Genomic DNA, 19,315 nt, shown 5'->3' with positions numbered 1-19,315 from the left:
TTTAGCGTGCCTGCATGAATATTGCACTACGAGTCTGCTTTAAGCGCTAGTCTGTAATGAATATCCACAGGCTTGCTCACCTAGCTACGATATCCAGCATTCAGAGGAAGCTTCACATGACGTCCTTCTGCTCCACTATGAAGTCATGTTGGTTAAAGATAAGTGATAGTCGGTAGGAACAAAAATATTAGAAAATGGAAAGCGAGTTAAGGAGAAGACGGAGAACAAAGCTGATTTTAAATAAATAAGTAAATAAATAAATAAAATCCTAAACCTTTACGTACTTTGAATGTTTTTTCATTGACGAATCTGTTTAACATTTTTTGTGTATGGAATATCTTTTTGTTTTTAATAAATAAATAAACACATAAAATCCTAAACAATTTCGTACATTAAATATTTTCTCATTGAGGAATCTAGTTAACATTTTTTTAAATTTATGGAATATCTTTGTTTTAAATAAATAAATAAATAAAATCCTAAACCCTTACATACATTGAATATTTTCTCATTGAGGAATCTGTTTAACATTTTTTTTTATTGACGGAATATCTTAAAAAAAGTAATAATAATTAATTAATTAAAAATAAATAAACAATGATGTACATTAAATATTTTTTCATTGAAGAATCTGTAACATTTTTTTATTGACTGAATATCTTTAAATAAATAAATTAATTAATTAATTTAAAATAAATAAATAAATAATGATGTACATTGAATATTTTCTCATTGAGGAATCTGTAACATTTTTTTATTGACAAAATATCTTTAATAAATAAATAAATTAAATAAATAAATACGTTAATAAATTAATAAAATCCTAAACCCCTATATACATTGAATATTTTCTCCTTGAGGAATCTGTTCAACATATTTTTGCTGACAGAATATCTTTTTGTTTTAAATTAATTATTAAATAAATAAATTACATAAACAAACAGATAAATAAAATCCCTTACATACATTGAATATTTTCTCATTGAGGAATCTGTTTTTTTTTTTAATCAACAAAACATATTTTTGTTTGTTTGAATTTCAGTCACTGATATTTTTTTATTTTTATTTTATTTGTTTATTTTTTTAATAAATCTGCCTAATCAGCTTATCTCCTCAGCTCTCATAACTCACTTTCCTATTTTTTCAAATTTTCTCTTCCTACCCACTTATCCAACAGTTTATTTACCTCCTTTCTCGTCATCTATCTCCATCCATCACATTTCTTTCTTTCTTTCACCTAATGGAAGTATTAACAGTACAGTGTATCCCACACAGGGAATAATGACATGATTACCGAGTTTAACGAGAGCAGATGAGGACGGTGGTTGTGTTTATTCTCTGTAGTGACCTCATGCACTAACAGAGCCGGCGTACACGACCCGAAGAGTCCTGTGCCGCTTCGAGCGCTTCGCTTCTTCCCATAAGCAGTAAAGAAATTCCATCGCTGATACTTGTCCAGGAATCTGAAGTGCTTTGATCCGTGGTATCGCTGCCATTCATGCTCTGTCGAGGAGACAAACTTGGACCAGGTACTGGCGCAAGCCTGCACTTGTTCCCTGTCTGTCCTACAGCGGTGCGTGATACTCAAAAGTTCACACTGTTCCCTGCATTAAAGGATCATTTCAAGTATTAAACCAGGGTTTTTACCTCTAATACATCTCAAAGCTAATTATAGATCAGAGCCAAGTGTTCGCCTTCGTCCTTGTTTATATGATTTACATGATATGTTAATTCCTTATTCGGACATTCGATTATTTGCTTCTTTTATGGCCTCCAGTGAAAGACCGCTTTCTGTCTGCTCATCTTTTTAGACTGTTGCCTGAAAAGACAGGGTTCTTCAGATGTGCTTGATGTTGCCATGGCTACAGCGATGTGTTTTGCGTTCATTTTGTCCCACGTGAACGCTTTTACACGTTCACGAGATCTCAGCAAATCAGGTTCTCTCTCTTAGGTCAGTCTCTGTGTGACGCTGACCAACGGCGATGAGAAGAGACTTACATTTTTCACTTTATTTTTTAAGAAACTCGAGCTGATTAATCCCCGTCTTCACAGAACACCCGTGTACGGTTTGTGTCTCCATGTATCGCTCATGTTGCTCGATAAAGGAGGCAGTGATGAAGCTCTACTAGATAGCATACAGTACTTCAGGTGCTTTGTGGTGCCACTTGCATGAATCATCTTGTGTGCATTTCAACCACGTTACAAATAACTACCATGAATCACTTAAACCTTCCATCGAAACTCCAGAGAGAATTTAGCAACCTGTCCGAATTTCTGTGGTTTTCTGCTGTTCTGAATCATGTTTCAGCGTACTGTGCATGCTCTTCAGCTCATCACGCATGTCAAGAGTGATTATTTCAGTTTCCGAACTCTACAGACTGTTCTGGACCAGATCACCAGTTTCTGAAATACTTTAATCTGACAGTCTACAACCATGACACCGTCATCATAGATCATGGCTGACTGGATCATTCATTCATTCATTCATTTGTTCATTCGTTCGTTCATTCATTCATTTTTCTCTGTCGTTTGTTTCAGCTGCAGGCATCCAATCAGCTTCTTCAGCAGGCTCAGCAGCCATACAGTTACCTGATAGAGACGGTTCGACAGCGGGACACGCAGATCCAGTCACTAAAGGAGCGTCTCTCGCAGCTGGAAGAGGAAGTGAGGTATGTCTTCAGAGCTTTTTTTTTCCAATGAAGTGATTTAAGTGTTTAAGTGTTAAAAACCTGTCATGTTGCAAGAACGTCCTTCTGAAACTGAGCACTGCGGGTACTGATTGTGTCACTGCAGATACAGAGAAAGATAGTGTCATGTGAAGCTTTAAAAAAATAGAAAGTGAAATGGACGCCATTAGGCTGGGTTAGTAAATTTAAACTAATGTGAAATCATGTCTATGATCAAATTTGGAGGGCATGTGGTAGCTTTTAATGTTTAAGGTGTTGGATCACTGATCAGAAGGTTGCCCCAGGTCCACCAAGGTGCCACCTCTGGGCCCTTTAACCCTCAATCGCTCAATTGTATAAAATGAGAGCCTCTGACTAATACTGTGATTTATAATTACTGATCAAGGCATGGTGATAAAAAATGCTTTCCATACACATCCTCCTGAGATCTTACAGCATGAATGAGCAGATCCAGGAAATCCTGAGATCAAGAGGATGTCATGCTGACCCTGTAGATAAGGTGTAGTCCTCAGGCTGTGTCTTCATCCTCTTGCACGTTAGCTAGTTCTTCCACTTGAGTGTCAACTTGTGCGTCTTTGCCTTTGAGGAAAAAGCGTCATACCTAGTGCGTCTTTCCAGGAAAAAAAAAAAACCTTGGCACTGTGCGACGCCTATTTGTATGTGTTGTTAACCATGGCTCATCACAACACATTCCGCTGAGTTTCTTCGAATGACCTGATGTCCTCCTAATATGCAAATAGGAGCAGACAGGTCCTCTCATGTGTTGGACTTTTTTAATGTCTTGCCAGAGGCTAGAGGATTTTAAAGAACCAAAGCAAAAAAAAAAACTGTTTGCCTCCGTGTTTTATCGACCCGAGACCCAAATCTCAACCTCGACTCAAAGCGCCGGAGGATGGGCTCGTCGCACCCCGAGGTCCCGCACGGCGAGGCGCGTCTGCCGCTTTTATTGCTTAATGATTTAGTGGCGTTGTTACTGAGAGAGCGCTGAGAGACAAACCAGTTATTACACACCTGCACCTGTCTCCACTGATGGAGCTGAAGTTTCTCCAGAGGAATGTTTCACGATGTTTGGTTCGATTTCTTGTGCAAGAAAGGAGAAATCGGTTTCTAAATAGATTCCTATTCACTTACATACTCTATACTCGTTACATAGGTGGTTCTGTAGATCCTCATCCTAAGAGAAGCCTATTAGAGAGAGTTTCCATGAATGAAAGAATCCATAACTATCCCGAGGAACCCTTGAGGAAAGCTTAGAGTGCACATAGTGCATTGGTTCTCCAATAAAACACAGGTTTTCATCAACACTATTGGATAAAATTTGATCTCGGCAGTTTAGTAAAGTCACGTTTAAACTTTTTCATCAGCCAAAACAAACCAATATATATTTCAGAATATTAGAGAAAAAAATTATTCTTTTGTATTGTAAATATTTTGTAAATAATTTCCCTCACATAACCACCTTTGTCCAGCACTGTCACCTAATAATTTGTCAATATATTTTTTTATATTTATTTTATTTTATTTTGTTGCATGCTAACAATCACTTATTTCATGTCTGTTGCTTCGTTCCTTATTTACTGCTTTTTCCCGCCAGATGCTTCACTACAGCACGGTTACTGATCACGTTTAATCGTCACGCCGCTAATTCTACACACGTTTTTACTCCATCGTAATTTACCACCATTTCAATTCTGATGTCTTCCCCCAGCGCCCTGAAGAAAGAAAGAGCATCTCTGCTGCAGGTGAAAAACAACATGGCTGCCGATCTGGAGCGGCTCCTGAGCCACCGAGAGGTATGGGCTGACTCGGCATATCGGGAAACCTGTCTAGGTATATGGTGCGCTGCGTCATACAGGGAAAAGCGGCGTGGCTTAATTCCGTACGAGCCTCTGATCCGGGTTAGATGAAAGGTTTGTTTAGGGTTCAGCTCAGGTTATGCTGGTCAGGATGAATCCAGTAAGAGAGAAAGCTGTGTGTGTGTGTGTGTAAGAAAAACAAAAATAAAGAGGTGATGATGCTGTTGGAAGTGCCTGGAGTGTTTCTGTGGAAATTGCTGCCCAATCACACACACACACACACACACACACACAGTTGCCTCTGGGTGTTATCGCTTTGTTGTGCAGACGCCATGGGCTGACATGCAAAATGCCAGTCACACACAAGTGACTTCAGGCCTCTGCTCCAACAAGCCTTTTTCTTTCACAGCGTCACATCACTGCTCAATTAACCATATCTGCCACCGGGAAGGAGGAGGAGGAGGAGGAGGATGGCTGGCTGTGCAACAGCAACAGTGTCACCGATGTGTCACTCAACCGTTCATCCAACTGCACTGGCTTGCACAAGAATGTTTTTAACGTTGACATTATTTGCACGCAAATGACCGGAGAAGAATTCCCTTTATTTAATTAATTATTTTTTGTATGCCCAAGCCAACTGGAAATTCCTGTTGTGCCGCTTAACAGGTTCTCATGAGTTCTCTCCTCGTGTGATCGCTCCGATTCAGATCGAATCGTTTTTGGGTTTTTTTATCTGGCTGCGTGTGAACACACTGTCTGAGATGAGCCAACACTAATAATAATAATAATAAAAACATAAATAATAATAACAATAAATAAATAATAATAATAAAAAATGGTGATGCAAAGATCTCTGCACGTGCTTTAATTCGTTCCTCATCCTAATTCCTTCACCGAGTTGAAGGAATCAGCTCGTAATAAATAATAATAATAATAATAATAATAAATAAATACATTAATAATAATAAGTAAATACATAAATAACATAATAATAATAATAATAATTAATAATAATAAAAATAATGATGCAAAAATATCTGCCCATGCTTTAATTCATTCCTCATCCTAATTCCCTCGCAGAGTCGAAGGAATCGGCTCGTAGCGCTTGTAATAAATAAATAAATAAATAATAATAATATTCCTAATAAATAATAATAAATAAATACATAAATAATAATAATAAATAAATAATACATAAATAAGTAATAAATAAATAATAATAAAAAATGATGCAAAAATCCCTGCTCATTTTTTTTTCCATCCGTTCCTCACTCTAATTCCTTCGTGGAGTCGAAGGAATCGGCTCGTAACGCATTTGTGAAATTTCGGAGCTATTTTCAACCAATCGTTCCCCTCCCACCGGCCCGGCCAGTGCTGCTACCGCTGCTGCTGGCGCAGCCTTTGCAGAGTGCACAACTTCCAGTGGCATGTTGGCATAAAGCACGCAGTCCTCGCGGACAGCTGCTTGCTCGCGCAGTGCTTTAACATGCCAGCGCATATGGTGGCCGAGTGATAAATAGAAATATTAAATGACCCCTGACACGCACACAACCGGGCACATCTATATTCATCACTGAAGGGGTGTTGGATGTTCTGGCGTGAAGAAATAGTGTGCGAAGATTCGGGAGGAAGAAATGGACGACTCGACAAACGGCGAGTTTCCTGCAGCTAACATGGAACGCCGGAGCGTCCACAGGGTTGTAACGCGCGAGCTGAATGATGGACGTTTTGGCATATTAAAAATAAATAAATAAATAGAGAGAGAGAGAGAGAGAGAGAGAGAGAGAGATTGTCGAGCTCTCATTTCCATGTGGTTTGGAAGTGTTACACTGAAACATGTCACAACACTTTGACTCCGTTCCTTTCTCAGGTATCTCTCTGACTGACAGATACAAATCACTGAGAAACAGGAAGTGAAGTGGCGATGTGGTGACATTTTGTTTTTGGTGGAATGCCATTGTGTTGTTTGTTTTTCTTTTTGTCAACAGAAGCGCAGTAAAAAAAGTCTGGAGAAAGTGTTTGTCATGTCAGGGAAAAGAGGAAAAAGTGATACACAAGCAAATAAACATATTAACAGAAGAGAAGACACACGAAGATATGAGAGGTGGAATAAAATCCTAGCTGTGTGTGTATGTGAGAGAGAGCAAGAGAGTGTGTGCGTGCATGCGTGTGTGTGTGTGTGAACATGTGAGAGAGTGTGTAAGTGTGTGTGTGAGAGAGAGTGTTTGTGTATGTGTGCAAGTGCGTGTGAGAGTGTTTGGGTGAGAGAAAGTGTGTGTGTGTATGTATGAGAGAGAGAGAAAGTGTTTGTGTGTGTGGGTGTGTGTTTGTGTGAGAGTATTTGTGTGACTGTAAATGTGTGTTCGAGAGAGAGAGTGTTTGTGTGTGTGTGTGTGTGTATGAGTGTGTGTAAGAAAGAGAGTGTGTGTGTGTGTGTGTGTGTGTGTGTGTGTGTGTGAAGTAGAGAGAAAAAAACCCTGTGGCCATGCCTAAATTCTGCAGATAAATCCTGTGTGTAAGATTTTTAGAAATCCAGTACATTCTGAATTTCAAATTCGTAACATTTCCATTTCCTTTTCTAAACTTTTATAAATAATCTTATTAGTTTTGAGTTTCTTCTGCAGTGTGGATTTGCAGTGAAGCAGATTAGGTTAGAAATGTAGAAGTAGAAGTGGGCGGGGCATCGCTCAGAGGAACTGAAATAAAATATGAAGCTGTAATCTGATTGGATCAGTCTCCATCGTCCACATCGGTCATTATTTACAGATTGTCAAGCAGGCGTTTGGAAAGAAGACTTAAATGACCTGTCGGTGATTATCAAAAATATTGGATACTTTATTTATTTATTTATTTATTTATTTATTTAAATGTATGAAGACACTACAGTAAGCAAGCTGGGTTTTTCTCCCAATATATATGTATAAATAAATATTATAAAGTAATATAAATACATTAAAATAATAGAATACATTTTATTATTATTATATTATATGTGTATAAATAAATATATTAATATATATTTTATATATTAATATAAAAAAACAAAATCTCTTTTTTTTTCTAGTTATATTTTTTAATTTATTTTTTACTTATTTTTTATTCACTTTTTTTTTTTTTTTTTTTTACTTTTCCTTGTAGCAGCATCGAATATTTTTAAATATTTATTTTAGTTTATTTTTTTTAATACTTGTGGTCCAGAAAGTTTTTGAATGTGATATATGTTGTGTATATATAAATATATTATTATTATTATTATTATTATTATATTAAAATAAATATATTAGTATTAAAAACAAACAATCTTTTTTTTAATTTTCTAGTTATTTTTTAAAATGTATTTTCTAGTTTGTTTGTTTTTTGTTTGTTAGTTTTTTTATTTATTTTGTTTTTTACATTTTCCCTGTAGCAGCATCACAGGATTTTTATTTATTTGTTTATTTTAATTTATTTTATTTATTTTTTATTTTTTGTGTACTAGAAACCCGATCGTATTTATGAGACCCAACACCGGAAGGAAATCGTCCGATACGGAGCTAATACTGAATCAGAGCTAATAATTTGTGCGTTTAAAATATATTAGAATGTGATTTTTGTACATCCCATTGTTTTTGTTTTTTATATATAAAGACACTTCAGAAAGCACTCTGGGATTTTTTTCCCCCAATCTAAACCTTTAACACGAAGGTGATCGATGATGTTTAGAGGAAGACTGAGCAACAGCGTCTACAGAGGATTTAGGAAAGTTATCTCGTGCCGCAGGTTCAGCCTACAGAGGCCACGCCCACTTCAGCAACCATAACAGTAACGATAACGCTTAAATCGATCAGCCACTGAGCGTGTGCACATCCTCATCGCTTATCCTAATCTGATTCTCTCTAGTTTGGAGATTTGAATAATGTGAGATATCCCATCCATGTTGAAACTCGATATCCTGATTTCCGCCTCTTGTTTTTAGAGAGGTTCGAATCTGGATGTAAATTAGCGTCGTACTTTAAGCTGCTTGTTTAAAAGCCTCACTGACGGATTTCTGTGTCGTCTGATGGCATGTGTCCTTCTCCTTCCTCACAGGAGCTGTCTGCGATGAAGCAGGTGCTGGTCAGCATGCGCTCGCGCCACGACCCAGAGCCTGAGGTGGAGCTCCACAGCAGAGCAGCAGAGCCGAGACCCAGCAGAACAGCAGACCGGGAGCAGGACCAGTCCCGACCCAAACCTACAGTGTTTGTGAGTGCACAGGATAATAATCAGTGTTGGCTCTGACCGTGAGCACTACATGGCTTCCTGTCACAAATCCGGTAGAAAAAAATATATACGACACCCAGTACAGTATTCACCACACCCAGTATATATACTCAGAAGTTCTTGAGTAAGCTAGATATCAATGCGGTCATTCTGATGCCTTACTGTTTCTATGGTAACAACTTGGATGTTTTTTAAATAACATTTTACGTAACTTCTGTTATTGTAGTCTAATTGATAATGTGATAGTTTTCTGTAAGCAGATGTGATTTGGTTAAGGAATTATGGAAGGAGTCTCCAGTTTCAGTGCTAAAGCTGCAGCATGGAGAAAGTCTTCAGGACAAGACAAATTATTTATTTATTTATTTATTTATTTATTTATTTATTCATTTAAATTAATTTAATTTTTTTGTCCATTGCATTCACAAGAGAGAAAAAAATTAAGAGAGAATCATTTTTATAGCCATTGTAATGTAATTGATCACAAGAACTAACTTTCTCGACACCAGATGTACAATAAATGGATAAATATTTCTTTGATTAAAGATTTGTAATAGTTGCTTAATTGTTCTGGTGTACATTATTACATTTGTACTATTATATATTTAATAATTATTAATTTTATTATATATTTTTTAATTATATATATATATATATATATATATATATATATATATAAAATATATATATTTTATATTTTATATATTAATACATTTTTATTACTAAATCAACATAAATATATTAATATAAAAAAACAAAAACGCTACTTTTTTATTGTTTTGTTTTATTTATTTATTTATTTAGTAGCAACATCCTAGGAAATTATATACAAGTTTTTTTTAAACTTTTTCTTTTCATGTTTTGTGTACGAGAAGCCCGATGGTGTTCATGAGACTCGACAGGGTTAGGAAAGCGTGCGATACGGAGCTAATATTGAATCAGGGCTAATAATTTGTGGTTAAGTTACACCGCACTATCTTTAGAATGTGATTCTTGTACAACCCCGTGGTCCGTATCGTCCCCGGCTTTCCGCACGCCTTCTCCTAAACCCTGTAACGGGTTCGAGGTTGTTTGCTTTGCGCCAAACCGGGCATTTCGTATCTTTTTATGAAACCTCAAAGGTAGCAAAGTTCACAGGAGCAGCCTGAAATAGCTTGTTTTCTCTCGTTCACAGACCAATAAAGACGTTCCTGAGTGGCCCAGAAAGCTCAAGGCGAAGTCCAAATGACCTGACTTGTTTTACCAGAGGAACACTAACTACAAGTTTTAGTTACAGACTTTGTGTACAGTATTATTTTAAATAAAAAAAAACAAACACAGAACACATGTTTTTTATTATTATTTTTATTATTATTTTTTATTGCTGAATGTGTTTGATTACTGCAGCATTGTTTGTACTCAGTAGGCGTGTTTGTGTGTGTTCGTGTGTCATCACGTATGGCGCAGCCGTTTGAAGACGGCTTATGGTGGAAATGTCTAGAATATTCAGACCAGCTCTCTTTTGTCTGCTGAGCTTTTATTGTAACAGGAGTCTCAGGCTTCTTCTTTTTAATCGCCAAGGAGCTACACACACTGTGGTTTATAAATAGACAGAGCCTTGCATACCGTAAGACTCGTCTGTCTCCTCTTCTATGGGCCAGTTGTAGTGCTAGCAGGAGGAGCTGCTTCGATCCTTATCGCTCATCTTCGACAGGAGATAAGAACTGATCTATCATCTTTTTTTTTTTTTTTTTTGGTTTGTTTTGGTGACACTGTAAATGATTACATTTTTCCTTCATCTCGAGAATGTATGATTTGTTTTGTTTTGGTCCAAACTTTTCACTCGTGTGTGGCTCCATTTCTGCTTCGGAGCTTTGACATCTCTGCTCAGAAAAGTGACCTCAAACTCGGTTACGTCCTAAACCTCATACTACATTCTGACTACAACCAGGGTTGCCAGAGCTTGGCAAAACTGCGTACAAAAACAATTCTCAGTTTTTACAAGACTACTACACTCTATAATCATAATTTCCTTTCCCCAGTCTTTTATATTATGCAACAGAAACCAGAGAAACACAACACTGCCTGTACTTCCACGTTTTTCCCCTTTCATGTTCCCCGGATTTTGTTTCAACAAATCGATTTCTTTTGGATTTGTTCCCGAACGGTTATGTGTAAACCATCCCGAAGAAACTCCACCCATAGACTTGCGTTTTTTTCCACCTGCACCCTTCTTCCAAAACTATTAATTAGTCTGAATTACTATGACTCCTCTCCAAACAACATGGTAAACTACGCACCCGAATCCTACGTGCGGCGTGACATGAAGCCCTATAGTACACGCCTAGTCGCTATGGCAACCCGGGATGGTGTGAGATATGGTTTTGACGTACGCTTTAGGATGTAGGCTGACACACACACACTGTACTGTAGGCGGTGGCGATATGCTATAAGTCATATCTTGATAGTTTTATGATGCATGATGCAGCGTTCGTGTCACCAGGGATTCGTTTGGAGGGGTGATGCAAAAGGAACGTCACCAAGGTACATCTCAAAATACAACCTCCATTCAACCCCGGGTTATATATATACTCTATCTCTATTCTTTATATTTTACACACCACTTGTTTTGTTGTACTGCTGCTTTCCAAAGCAGTACATTTGATCAATTTTGATTTATGTTTTTTACATTTTAAATAGGCAGATATGTCAGTGCTGTGATAGATGACGTATTTGTCTGCGTCTGGAGATCCCAGACGTAGCTGATAGCCAGCAAAATTAGCCCGTAGTCTCTAGGTGGGAGGAGCCTAATCGCACTCCTCTCTCAACCACAGAGATACGGACCGATCGTGAGCGTCTGTGAGGTCGTGTATGTGGAAGAGGGCAGATTGCACTTTCCTCCAAGTGTCTCTGAGGAGGCGTGTGTTATCCTTGCCTAGCTGGTGGCAATTGTTTGGAGGAGAAAAAATGATGTATGTATTATTTTATTTCTTTTGCCCCAACATTAACCAAAATGTATTTATTTATTTATTTATTTATTTATTTATTTATTTATTTATATATTTATATATATATTTATATTAATTAATTGATTGATTGATTGATTGATTAATTAATTGGTTTATTTATAATTTTTTATTTATTTATTTTTTTAATTTATATGACTATTATTGTTTTATTTTTTATTTAGATTCATTTATTACATTGATTTAATATATTTAAAAATAAATTTCTGTTTAAACATCCCATCAGCATGATCGTACATATGATCGCGATAAAGATCGTTTAATCGAACCGTCCAGACCGTCACATACTCAGTACAAATGAATTTGTTGTTGTTGTTGTTGTTGTTGTTGTTGTTGTTTGTAGCTCCTCTGTAGTGCACTAGTGTGTGATTTGAGACACACGCAGCTCCAGCACAAGCGGTGAGAGGTGTAGCTTCTTCACTTTCCTAATCTCGGCTGTGCCCCGCCACGCCACGCCCCGCCCATTCAGCAGCCTCATATCGCTGAGGCTCTGAGACGGGAGGAGGCAGAAACCGGGATATCCGCCGTGAGCACGGGGTGTGTATATACACACACACACACACACACTCAAACACAGGCATACACACAGAAGCACGCACTCTAGCGCGTGCACTCGGTCCATGCGCCACGCACTCACACACACTCGCTCGCTCGCACATTCACCGCCGCACGTCTCTGACAAGGAAAATCGTCATTATTTTTTATTATTTTTTATTTTTTTCTTCTTCCGCGGACGCCGTTCATCGTAGCGGGCCGTTATGGCAGCCACGCTGTTAACGGGACACGAGGACTTTCTGCCGCTGATGAAAGGCTTTCAGGAGGAATCCGCTCTGTTCACCGACACCGACAGGGGACTGGCCAACGAATACGCGCAGGTAACGATCATAATAATAATAATAATAATCAATATTATTCCTATAATAATAATAATAATAATAATCAGCATCATAGATATATATTTTTATATAAACGCCGTGTATTGCATGGAAGATCAGAGGTGTGTCCTTGTCTCATGTCTGAGACGCATGTCTGTTTCCCGTGCCATAATACGTCCTTGTTTATTTTACCACTCGGGATTTCCCCGCGTGTGTTTATATATGTGTTGTGTGTGTGTGTGTGTGTGAGAGAGAGAGAGAGAGTGAAAGAGAGATGATGCGGGTTCACTGTAGAGTCTCGGGGTCTCTTGGTGTCACTGAACCTCCGCTAACATCTGATTCCGCCGCCGCCGCCTCGCCCTCACACGCTCGTCTCTCCAGGCGATCCTAGAGTGAAACTTCCGAGCAATCGTGAAAGAGAACAGCTGGACGTCCAAAAAAAAAAGTCCAAAAATAGCGCGTGCACTTCAGGGCAGCAGACCCGACATTCCGGGTGTCACCCCCGGCGCAAGCGCGTGCGGATAACCGGCGGGTTCGACTGGCCGTTTCCCGCTGATTGCGCTCTAATGATAATTGGCTTGAGGTTTATATGGAAAAGCTGAGTGTGTGTGTGTGAGAGAGAGAGATTGTGTGTGTGTGTGTGTGTGTGAGTGTGAAGCTGCCGGTTTCCGCGCGTCAGCAAAGTCTGTTTTGGGCCCGCGGTATGTATGAGCTCTGTTTTACAGTGCAGGGGGGAATGTAGCGGATACCTACTGAAGGCTGTGTGATAAATGTTTGGCTGCTGACTGCAAAAAAAAAACCCCAACAACCTCATCCGTCCCTCGTCATAGTTGAGGTATGACCGCAGCAGGAAAATGTATTCCCTTGTGTGCAGTCTGGACAGAGTCCCTGCTGGACTCATCTGCACCTCAAAACCCTTGACGTTCGCTCGTCCACTCAGGACCGAGCCTCAGATCAGCGGCTGAGAGTTAAGCGTCTTGCTCAAAGACCCAAAGGCCACCTTGTCCATGTGTTTCTGTTTCAGACTTGCACTGGAAAAGTGAAGACCTCGATGCGTTTGCTAGATGTCTATTTTAAAACTTTCCCTGCTGTTCTACGTGCATGTTTCTGCTCAAGTGTTCCCCCGCGTCACCTGCTGCTCACATAGCACACATTCCGGGCTGCTTATGAAATTCAGCTGAAAATCATAACAGCTATATATACATATATATATATAATATACACATATACGATCTTAAATTATAACCAGTTAAGAATCTCAGAGCGTTTTCTGACAGGGTGTTGATTCCCTTCATGATTTCTTCTGAATCTTTGCAGCACATGCATTCCACCTGTCATGAAATAGTCCTCCTGTGACATATCCTTGCGTACGGGAGTTTAAACCCAGATCTCCACTGTTTTTTTCCTCCTCCAGGCGAAGCTTGAAATGGACAAATACCTGACACCTCAGATGCAGGACTCTCCGGCAGTCAAGAAGCCGTGCCAGGATAGCCCCTCTGTGGAGTTTTTCTGCGATGAGCAGGGCTCCCCTTACAGCATCAACATGAACGTGTACCTACCTGACATCGCGTACCTGCGCGGCAGCCTGTGCCGCCCGCAACGCCACTCTGTCCCCAGCCAGGTGAAAAGCAAACCCGTGAGCTCAACCTTCTCTCCGGCTCCAGACTGTTCCGTCGCTCCGTCTCTCCCCGATTTCACTACCATCTTCAGCTCGCCCTCGGCACAATGCGCTAACATGGATGCAGGCGACGCATCCAACGGCATCTACATCAAGCAGGAAATGCCATCTTTTGAGCTTCCCCAGGACGGCCATCTGTTTCAGCTGCTCAGCTCGGAGCTGGACGTTCCCATTCAGGACTCTCACGCCCATGCCATGTCATCAGAGGTGCCGTCCTTCCACGACCTGCACTTAGCAGCCACACAGACTGCCAACAAGCCATACTGCGCCATGCCCACGGCTGCGTATCCGCTCGGCCCCTCAGGTCACTTCACTCAGGGCCACACACAGGTCAAAGCGCCCTACCTTCCTCCCTCGCCGCCCACCTCCGAGCCGGGCAGCCCAGACCGGCAGAAAGAGCTGCTGCACAACCTGACGCCTCCGCCATCTTATGCCGCCACCATCGCGTCCAAAATGGCCTGCCACATGCCCGTTCATCAAGCACCCACATCCACACGGGCGCACGTGACCCCCAGCGCCGGGGTCATGCCCGTCCGGTACAACCGCAGGACAAATCCTGACCTCGAGAAGAGGCGGATACACCACTGTGACTTCCCAGGTATGAAGCATTACTTTATTCTTAACTCATTGCCACAGACAATTTGTAATTGAGAAAGTGAGAATATTCTAGAAGGTGGAGTTGTTGCTATCAGTTTGAGTTTTAAACATCAAATCAAAGACACCACCCACTGCACTCACTAAGTGTTTCGTTTAGGAGCTCTTTCATATTCAGGTGTAGGTTTATAAATTACACCGATCGCCTCATCCGACTCTCCGAGCACTCTCTTCCTTTTTCTCTTGCGCTTCCTCACCGAGAACGATCCGCTGTTGAATAATTCAAACCCGGGCCAAAGCCTTTTAACCAGGCCTCTGAATTAATGCGAGGGAGCTGACGTCAGCCCCCCGACTCCCCCCCCCCACGATTGTTATTGAATCCTGTTGCATCAAATTGACCGACCAGATTGTAAAACAGGCAAGCCTCATGACACCATTAATAGTGCATTTACGCTAAGCAGTTCATCTGAAACGCCACGCTCCGCCATTTAGAAGCCATCACCGCTTGGCTGGACGGGGGGAGGGAGGGGGTTTACTGCTAACAAGATGAGATTGGTTTTTAGCTTCTCAAATGGAATGGAAACATTACCGAAGCCAAAGAAAATGTTCCCACTTAGACTCTGAGTTTTACTGTTGATGTGACTTGCTCTGTTCATTTCCTTCATTCACTCTGCTGTTTGTCTTACAGGTTGCAAGAAGGTTTACACCAAATCCTCGCATCTGAAAGCTCATCTGAGGACACACACCGGTAAGAACCTCTCTTCTCTTCTCTTCTCATAATGTTTTATTTCTCTTCTCTTCTCTTCTCTTCTCTTCTCTTCTCTTCTCTTCTCTTCTCTTCTCTTCTCTTCTCTTCTCTTCTCTTCTTTTCCTATCTCTTCTCATCAGTTCTTCTCTTCTCTTGTCTTTTCTTCTCATCAGTTCTTCTCTTCTCTTCTCTTCTCTTCTCTTCTCTTCTCTTCTCTTCTCTTCTCTTCTCTTCTCTTTCTACCCCACCCCGAATTAAAGCCGGGTTTTTATTTGGGCCTGTCACAACAGCGCCACTTCTTTATTTTGGGTGTTTCGGGTCATGTTGCTAGGCAGGAGGGAGCTGGTTGGCATGCCCTCACATTCATTCTCCCCGCACTCTGCCTGAAAGCTATCTCGCTCATATCGAACTCTGGAGGACATTTCCAGATTTTCGGTGGTTCGGTTCGAATCGATATCCCGAACAGATTCGAGCCTCTTTTCATCCCATTACCAACACCCCCCCCACCCCCCCATTTCCCTGAACATCTGGTGTCGCAAGCAGCGTTATAACATTTCGGGAGTAACTACGTAGCGGTGCAGCATGGCCTTGAGTGCGTGGAAGGAAAACAAACAAAAGGCCATCGCTGCTTGTTAGGCCGTTTTTCTAAGAAGCGACTTTATGACGGCAAACAAGCCATAAATCTGAAGTGGCAGCTTGCTTCGGCCCTCATTGAGATTAGATAAGGTCACCCACTCCTGACTCCTGACTCCTGACATGACTGTACAATAAATCTACACAGGTTTTAAAGACAGAACTAGTTTTGTTTTTAAAAAATAAAACAAACAAAAACAATCAATGAATCTTTCTCTCTTCCTCTCTTTTATGTCTCGTAAGTCTGGTGGAGTCATTAATGTTGTCATAGCAATCAAACACACACACACACACCAGATTCGTTGTGTTGTAAAAAGGAACTAAATTATCCCTGCTAACCTCCAAACTGTTTGGGACTCCACATGATCCTCCTCATCAGCATCTATTAAGCAGGCCATTTGAACTGGTACAACAAGGAGGACAGGTTTCTCTCTCTCTCTCTCTCACTCTCTGTGTCTTTCTCTCTCTCTCGCTCTCTCTCTCTTTTCCTCTTTATGAAGCTTCTCTCCTGTCTGAAAGAGGCTTTACGCCGGCTAATCACCTGAGCTACACTCTAATTCCCCGTGTCTCAGGAGAGGGGGGGGGAGAAGCCCCCCAGGCGCGCCATGTGCCGAGACGATCTCGCCAAAACAAGTCATTACAGGATTCCTCATTTGGGACTGGTTTCACCTGTGCCCGAGCCTCACACGTACGCTTGAGCTCAGCGTTTACGCCTAATTATCTTCCAGCCTTTATTCTTCTCCTCCTCACGCTTTTCAGACGTTACAGGTGAATCTAACCTCTAGCACCCTTTAGCTTCGCTTCCAAATTTATTCCGTTTGTCTCCCGGTGTTTTCGTTTGGCTCCCAGCTCAAAAACCAGGCTTAGGTTACGTATCGTCTTCTCTTTCATCAGCAATCTTCTTCCATATCTTCTTCTTCTTCTTTTCTCCAAACATGATGAAAATCGTTGCGAGCTGTTTTCATCGCAGGCTGGATAAACCTGTCAAGGCTCACGCCAAATTTCTAGGCCAAGTCTCATTCTTTACCTGCGTGGCATTAAAAAAAAAAAACAAAAAAAAAAACAAGCAGATTATCAAACGAGGTTCGTTTCAGAGAGAAGATGCTTTGTTTGGTTTTCGCAGAACTGGCTTTAAAACGCTTGGGAAAGACAAACAGTGGCCGTCTTTTTCTTCGACAGACTTAACGTATTTGATCTTGACAAGCTGGCATGCTGCATAGCTCTGTGCTTCTTTTTTTTTTTTGAGAGAGAGAGAGAGAGAGAGAGAGAGAGAGAGATTGACCTCTCAGAATCTCTCTGTATGTTTTTTTATTTTTATTTTAAGGTATTTTTTTTTAATTTTTTGGAGAAAGAGATTGATCTCTCAGGTTGGATTTGAAGCTGTAGGTTTATTTTTATTTATTTATTTATTTATTTATTTATTTATTTATTTATTTATTTATTTTTAGAGAGAGATTGATCTCTCAGGTTGGATTTGAAGCTGTAGGGCTTTTTATTTATATTTTTATTTTTTATTTTTTATTTTTTGAGAGTGAACTTGATTTCTCCGGTTGGATTTGAAGCTGTAGGGTTTTTTTTGTTTTGTTTTTTTATTTATTTATTTATTTATTTTTGAGAGAGAGATTGATCTCTCAGGTTGGATTTGAAGCAGTAGGTTTATTTTTATTTATTTATTTATTTATTTTTGAGACAGAGATTGATCTCTCAGGTTGGATTTGAAGCTGTAGGTTTATTTTTATTTTCATTTTTATTTTATTTTTTTTGAGAGAGAGATTGATCTCTCAGGTAGAATTTGAAGCTGTAGGTTTATTTTAATTTAAGTTTAATTTTTTAATTTTTTTTGAGAGAGAGATTGATCTCTCAGGTAGAATTTGAAGTTGTAGGTTTATTTTAATTTTATTTTAATTTTTAATTTTTTTATTTTTTGAGAGAGATTGACCTCTCAGGTAGAATTTGAAGCTGTAGGTTTATTTTAATTTTATTTAAATTTTTTATTTATTTTTTTTTTGAGAGAGAGATTGACCTCTCAGGTAGAATTTGAAGCTGTAGGTTTATTTTAATTTAAGTTTAATTTTTAATTTTTTTTTTTTTGAGAGAGATCGACCTCTCAGGTTGGATGTGAAGCTGTAGGTTTAGTTTTTTTTAGGGCATTGTGTGTACAGGTGTTAGTCAGTGTGGTTTACTGACATGGAACAAAAACAAGAGGAACCAACATGACCTCTGATCACATTTTTCAAATTGTAGGCAGAAAAAAGAAAAAGAAAGAAAAAAAAAGAAGAAGGGATGGTTAGCGTTGTTTGTATGGACTCATGGAATTTTTTCGCTGAATCTGATGTTTATTGTTTCATGTTTTGTGTTTTTTTTTTCTTCCCTCCCTTCTTCTCCCGGTTGTTGTTGTTGTAGGTGAGAAGCCATACAGGTGCACATGGGAAGGGTGTGACTGGAGATTCGCTCGCTCAGACGAGCTCACGCGCCACTTCCGCAAACACACCGGGGCTAAACCCTTCCAGTGCGCAGTGTGCAGCCGCAGCTTCTCCCGCTCAGACCACCTCGCTCTGCACATGAAGAGGCACCAGAACTGAGCGCTACACACTCACACACACTACACAACGACTACACAACGACTACATGCATTTATAGAGGGAATTACTGTACACACACACACACACACACACACACACACACACTGACAAACTGACAATCATGTTCATTCTCTACCCACACACAAAACACAACACACACACACACACAAAACACAACACACACACACACAAAACACAACACACACACACACACAAAACACAACACACACACACACTGACAATCATGTTCATTCTCTACCCACACACAAAACACAACACACACACACACAAAACACAACACACACAAAACACAACACACACACACACTGACAATCATGTTCATTCTCTACCCACACACAAAACACAACACACACACACACACAAAACACAACACACACACACACACACACTGACAATCATGTTCATTCTCTACCCACACACAAAACACAACACACACACAAAACACAACACACACACACAC

General features: G+C 39.9%; 2 protein-coding genes across 3 annotated transcripts in view; both read left to right on the top strand.

Moving 5' to 3' along the window:
* The window catches only part of pibf1 (progesterone immunomodulatory binding factor 1), a 42,979-nt gene extending 32,927 nt beyond the window's left edge, over positions 1-10,052 (top strand). Inside the window, exons 15-18 of the mRNA XM_058380444.1 lie at positions 2,539-2,669; positions 4,396-4,480; positions 8,552-8,704; positions 9,894-10,052. Coding sequence (XP_058236427.1) covers positions 2,539-2,669; positions 4,396-4,480; positions 8,552-8,704; positions 9,894-9,947 — 423 coding nt within the window. The 3' untranslated portion in view covers positions 9,948-10,052. The remainder of the gene's footprint in view (positions 1-2,538; positions 2,670-4,395; positions 4,481-8,551; positions 8,705-9,893) is intronic.
* A 2,030-nt stretch (positions 10,053-12,082) lies between these two features.
* Positions 12,083-19,059, top strand: klf5a (Kruppel like factor 5a). Of its 2 annotated transcripts, XM_058380446.1 has the most exons (5): positions 12,083-12,261; positions 12,474-12,599; positions 14,014-14,875; positions 15,560-15,619; positions 18,656-19,059. In XM_058380446.1, exons 2-5 carry the CDS (start codon positions 12,483-12,485, stop codon positions 18,832-18,834), a joined length of 1,218 nt encoding a protein of 405 aa, XP_058236429.1. In that variant the 5' UTR covers positions 12,083-12,261; positions 12,474-12,482; the 3' UTR covers positions 18,835-19,059. The 2 variants fall into 2 exon arrangements, with proteins under 2 accessions (XP_058236429.1, XP_058236428.1); XM_058380445.1 differs by lacking the exon at positions 12,083-12,261 and having other exon boundaries at positions 12,269-12,599.
* The last annotated feature ends 256 nt before the right edge of the window (positions 19,060-19,315 follow it).

Source organism: Hemibagrus wyckioides, linkage group LG26 (genome assembly GCF_019097595.1).
Source record: "Hemibagrus wyckioides isolate EC202008001 linkage group LG26, SWU_Hwy_1.0, whole genome shotgun sequence".
NCBI lineage: Eukaryota > Metazoa > Chordata > Actinopteri > Siluriformes > Bagridae > Hemibagrus > Hemibagrus wyckioides.
The sequence above is the reverse complement of the archived record's forward strand: the minus strand, read 5'-3'. Positions and strand labels throughout refer to the sequence as shown.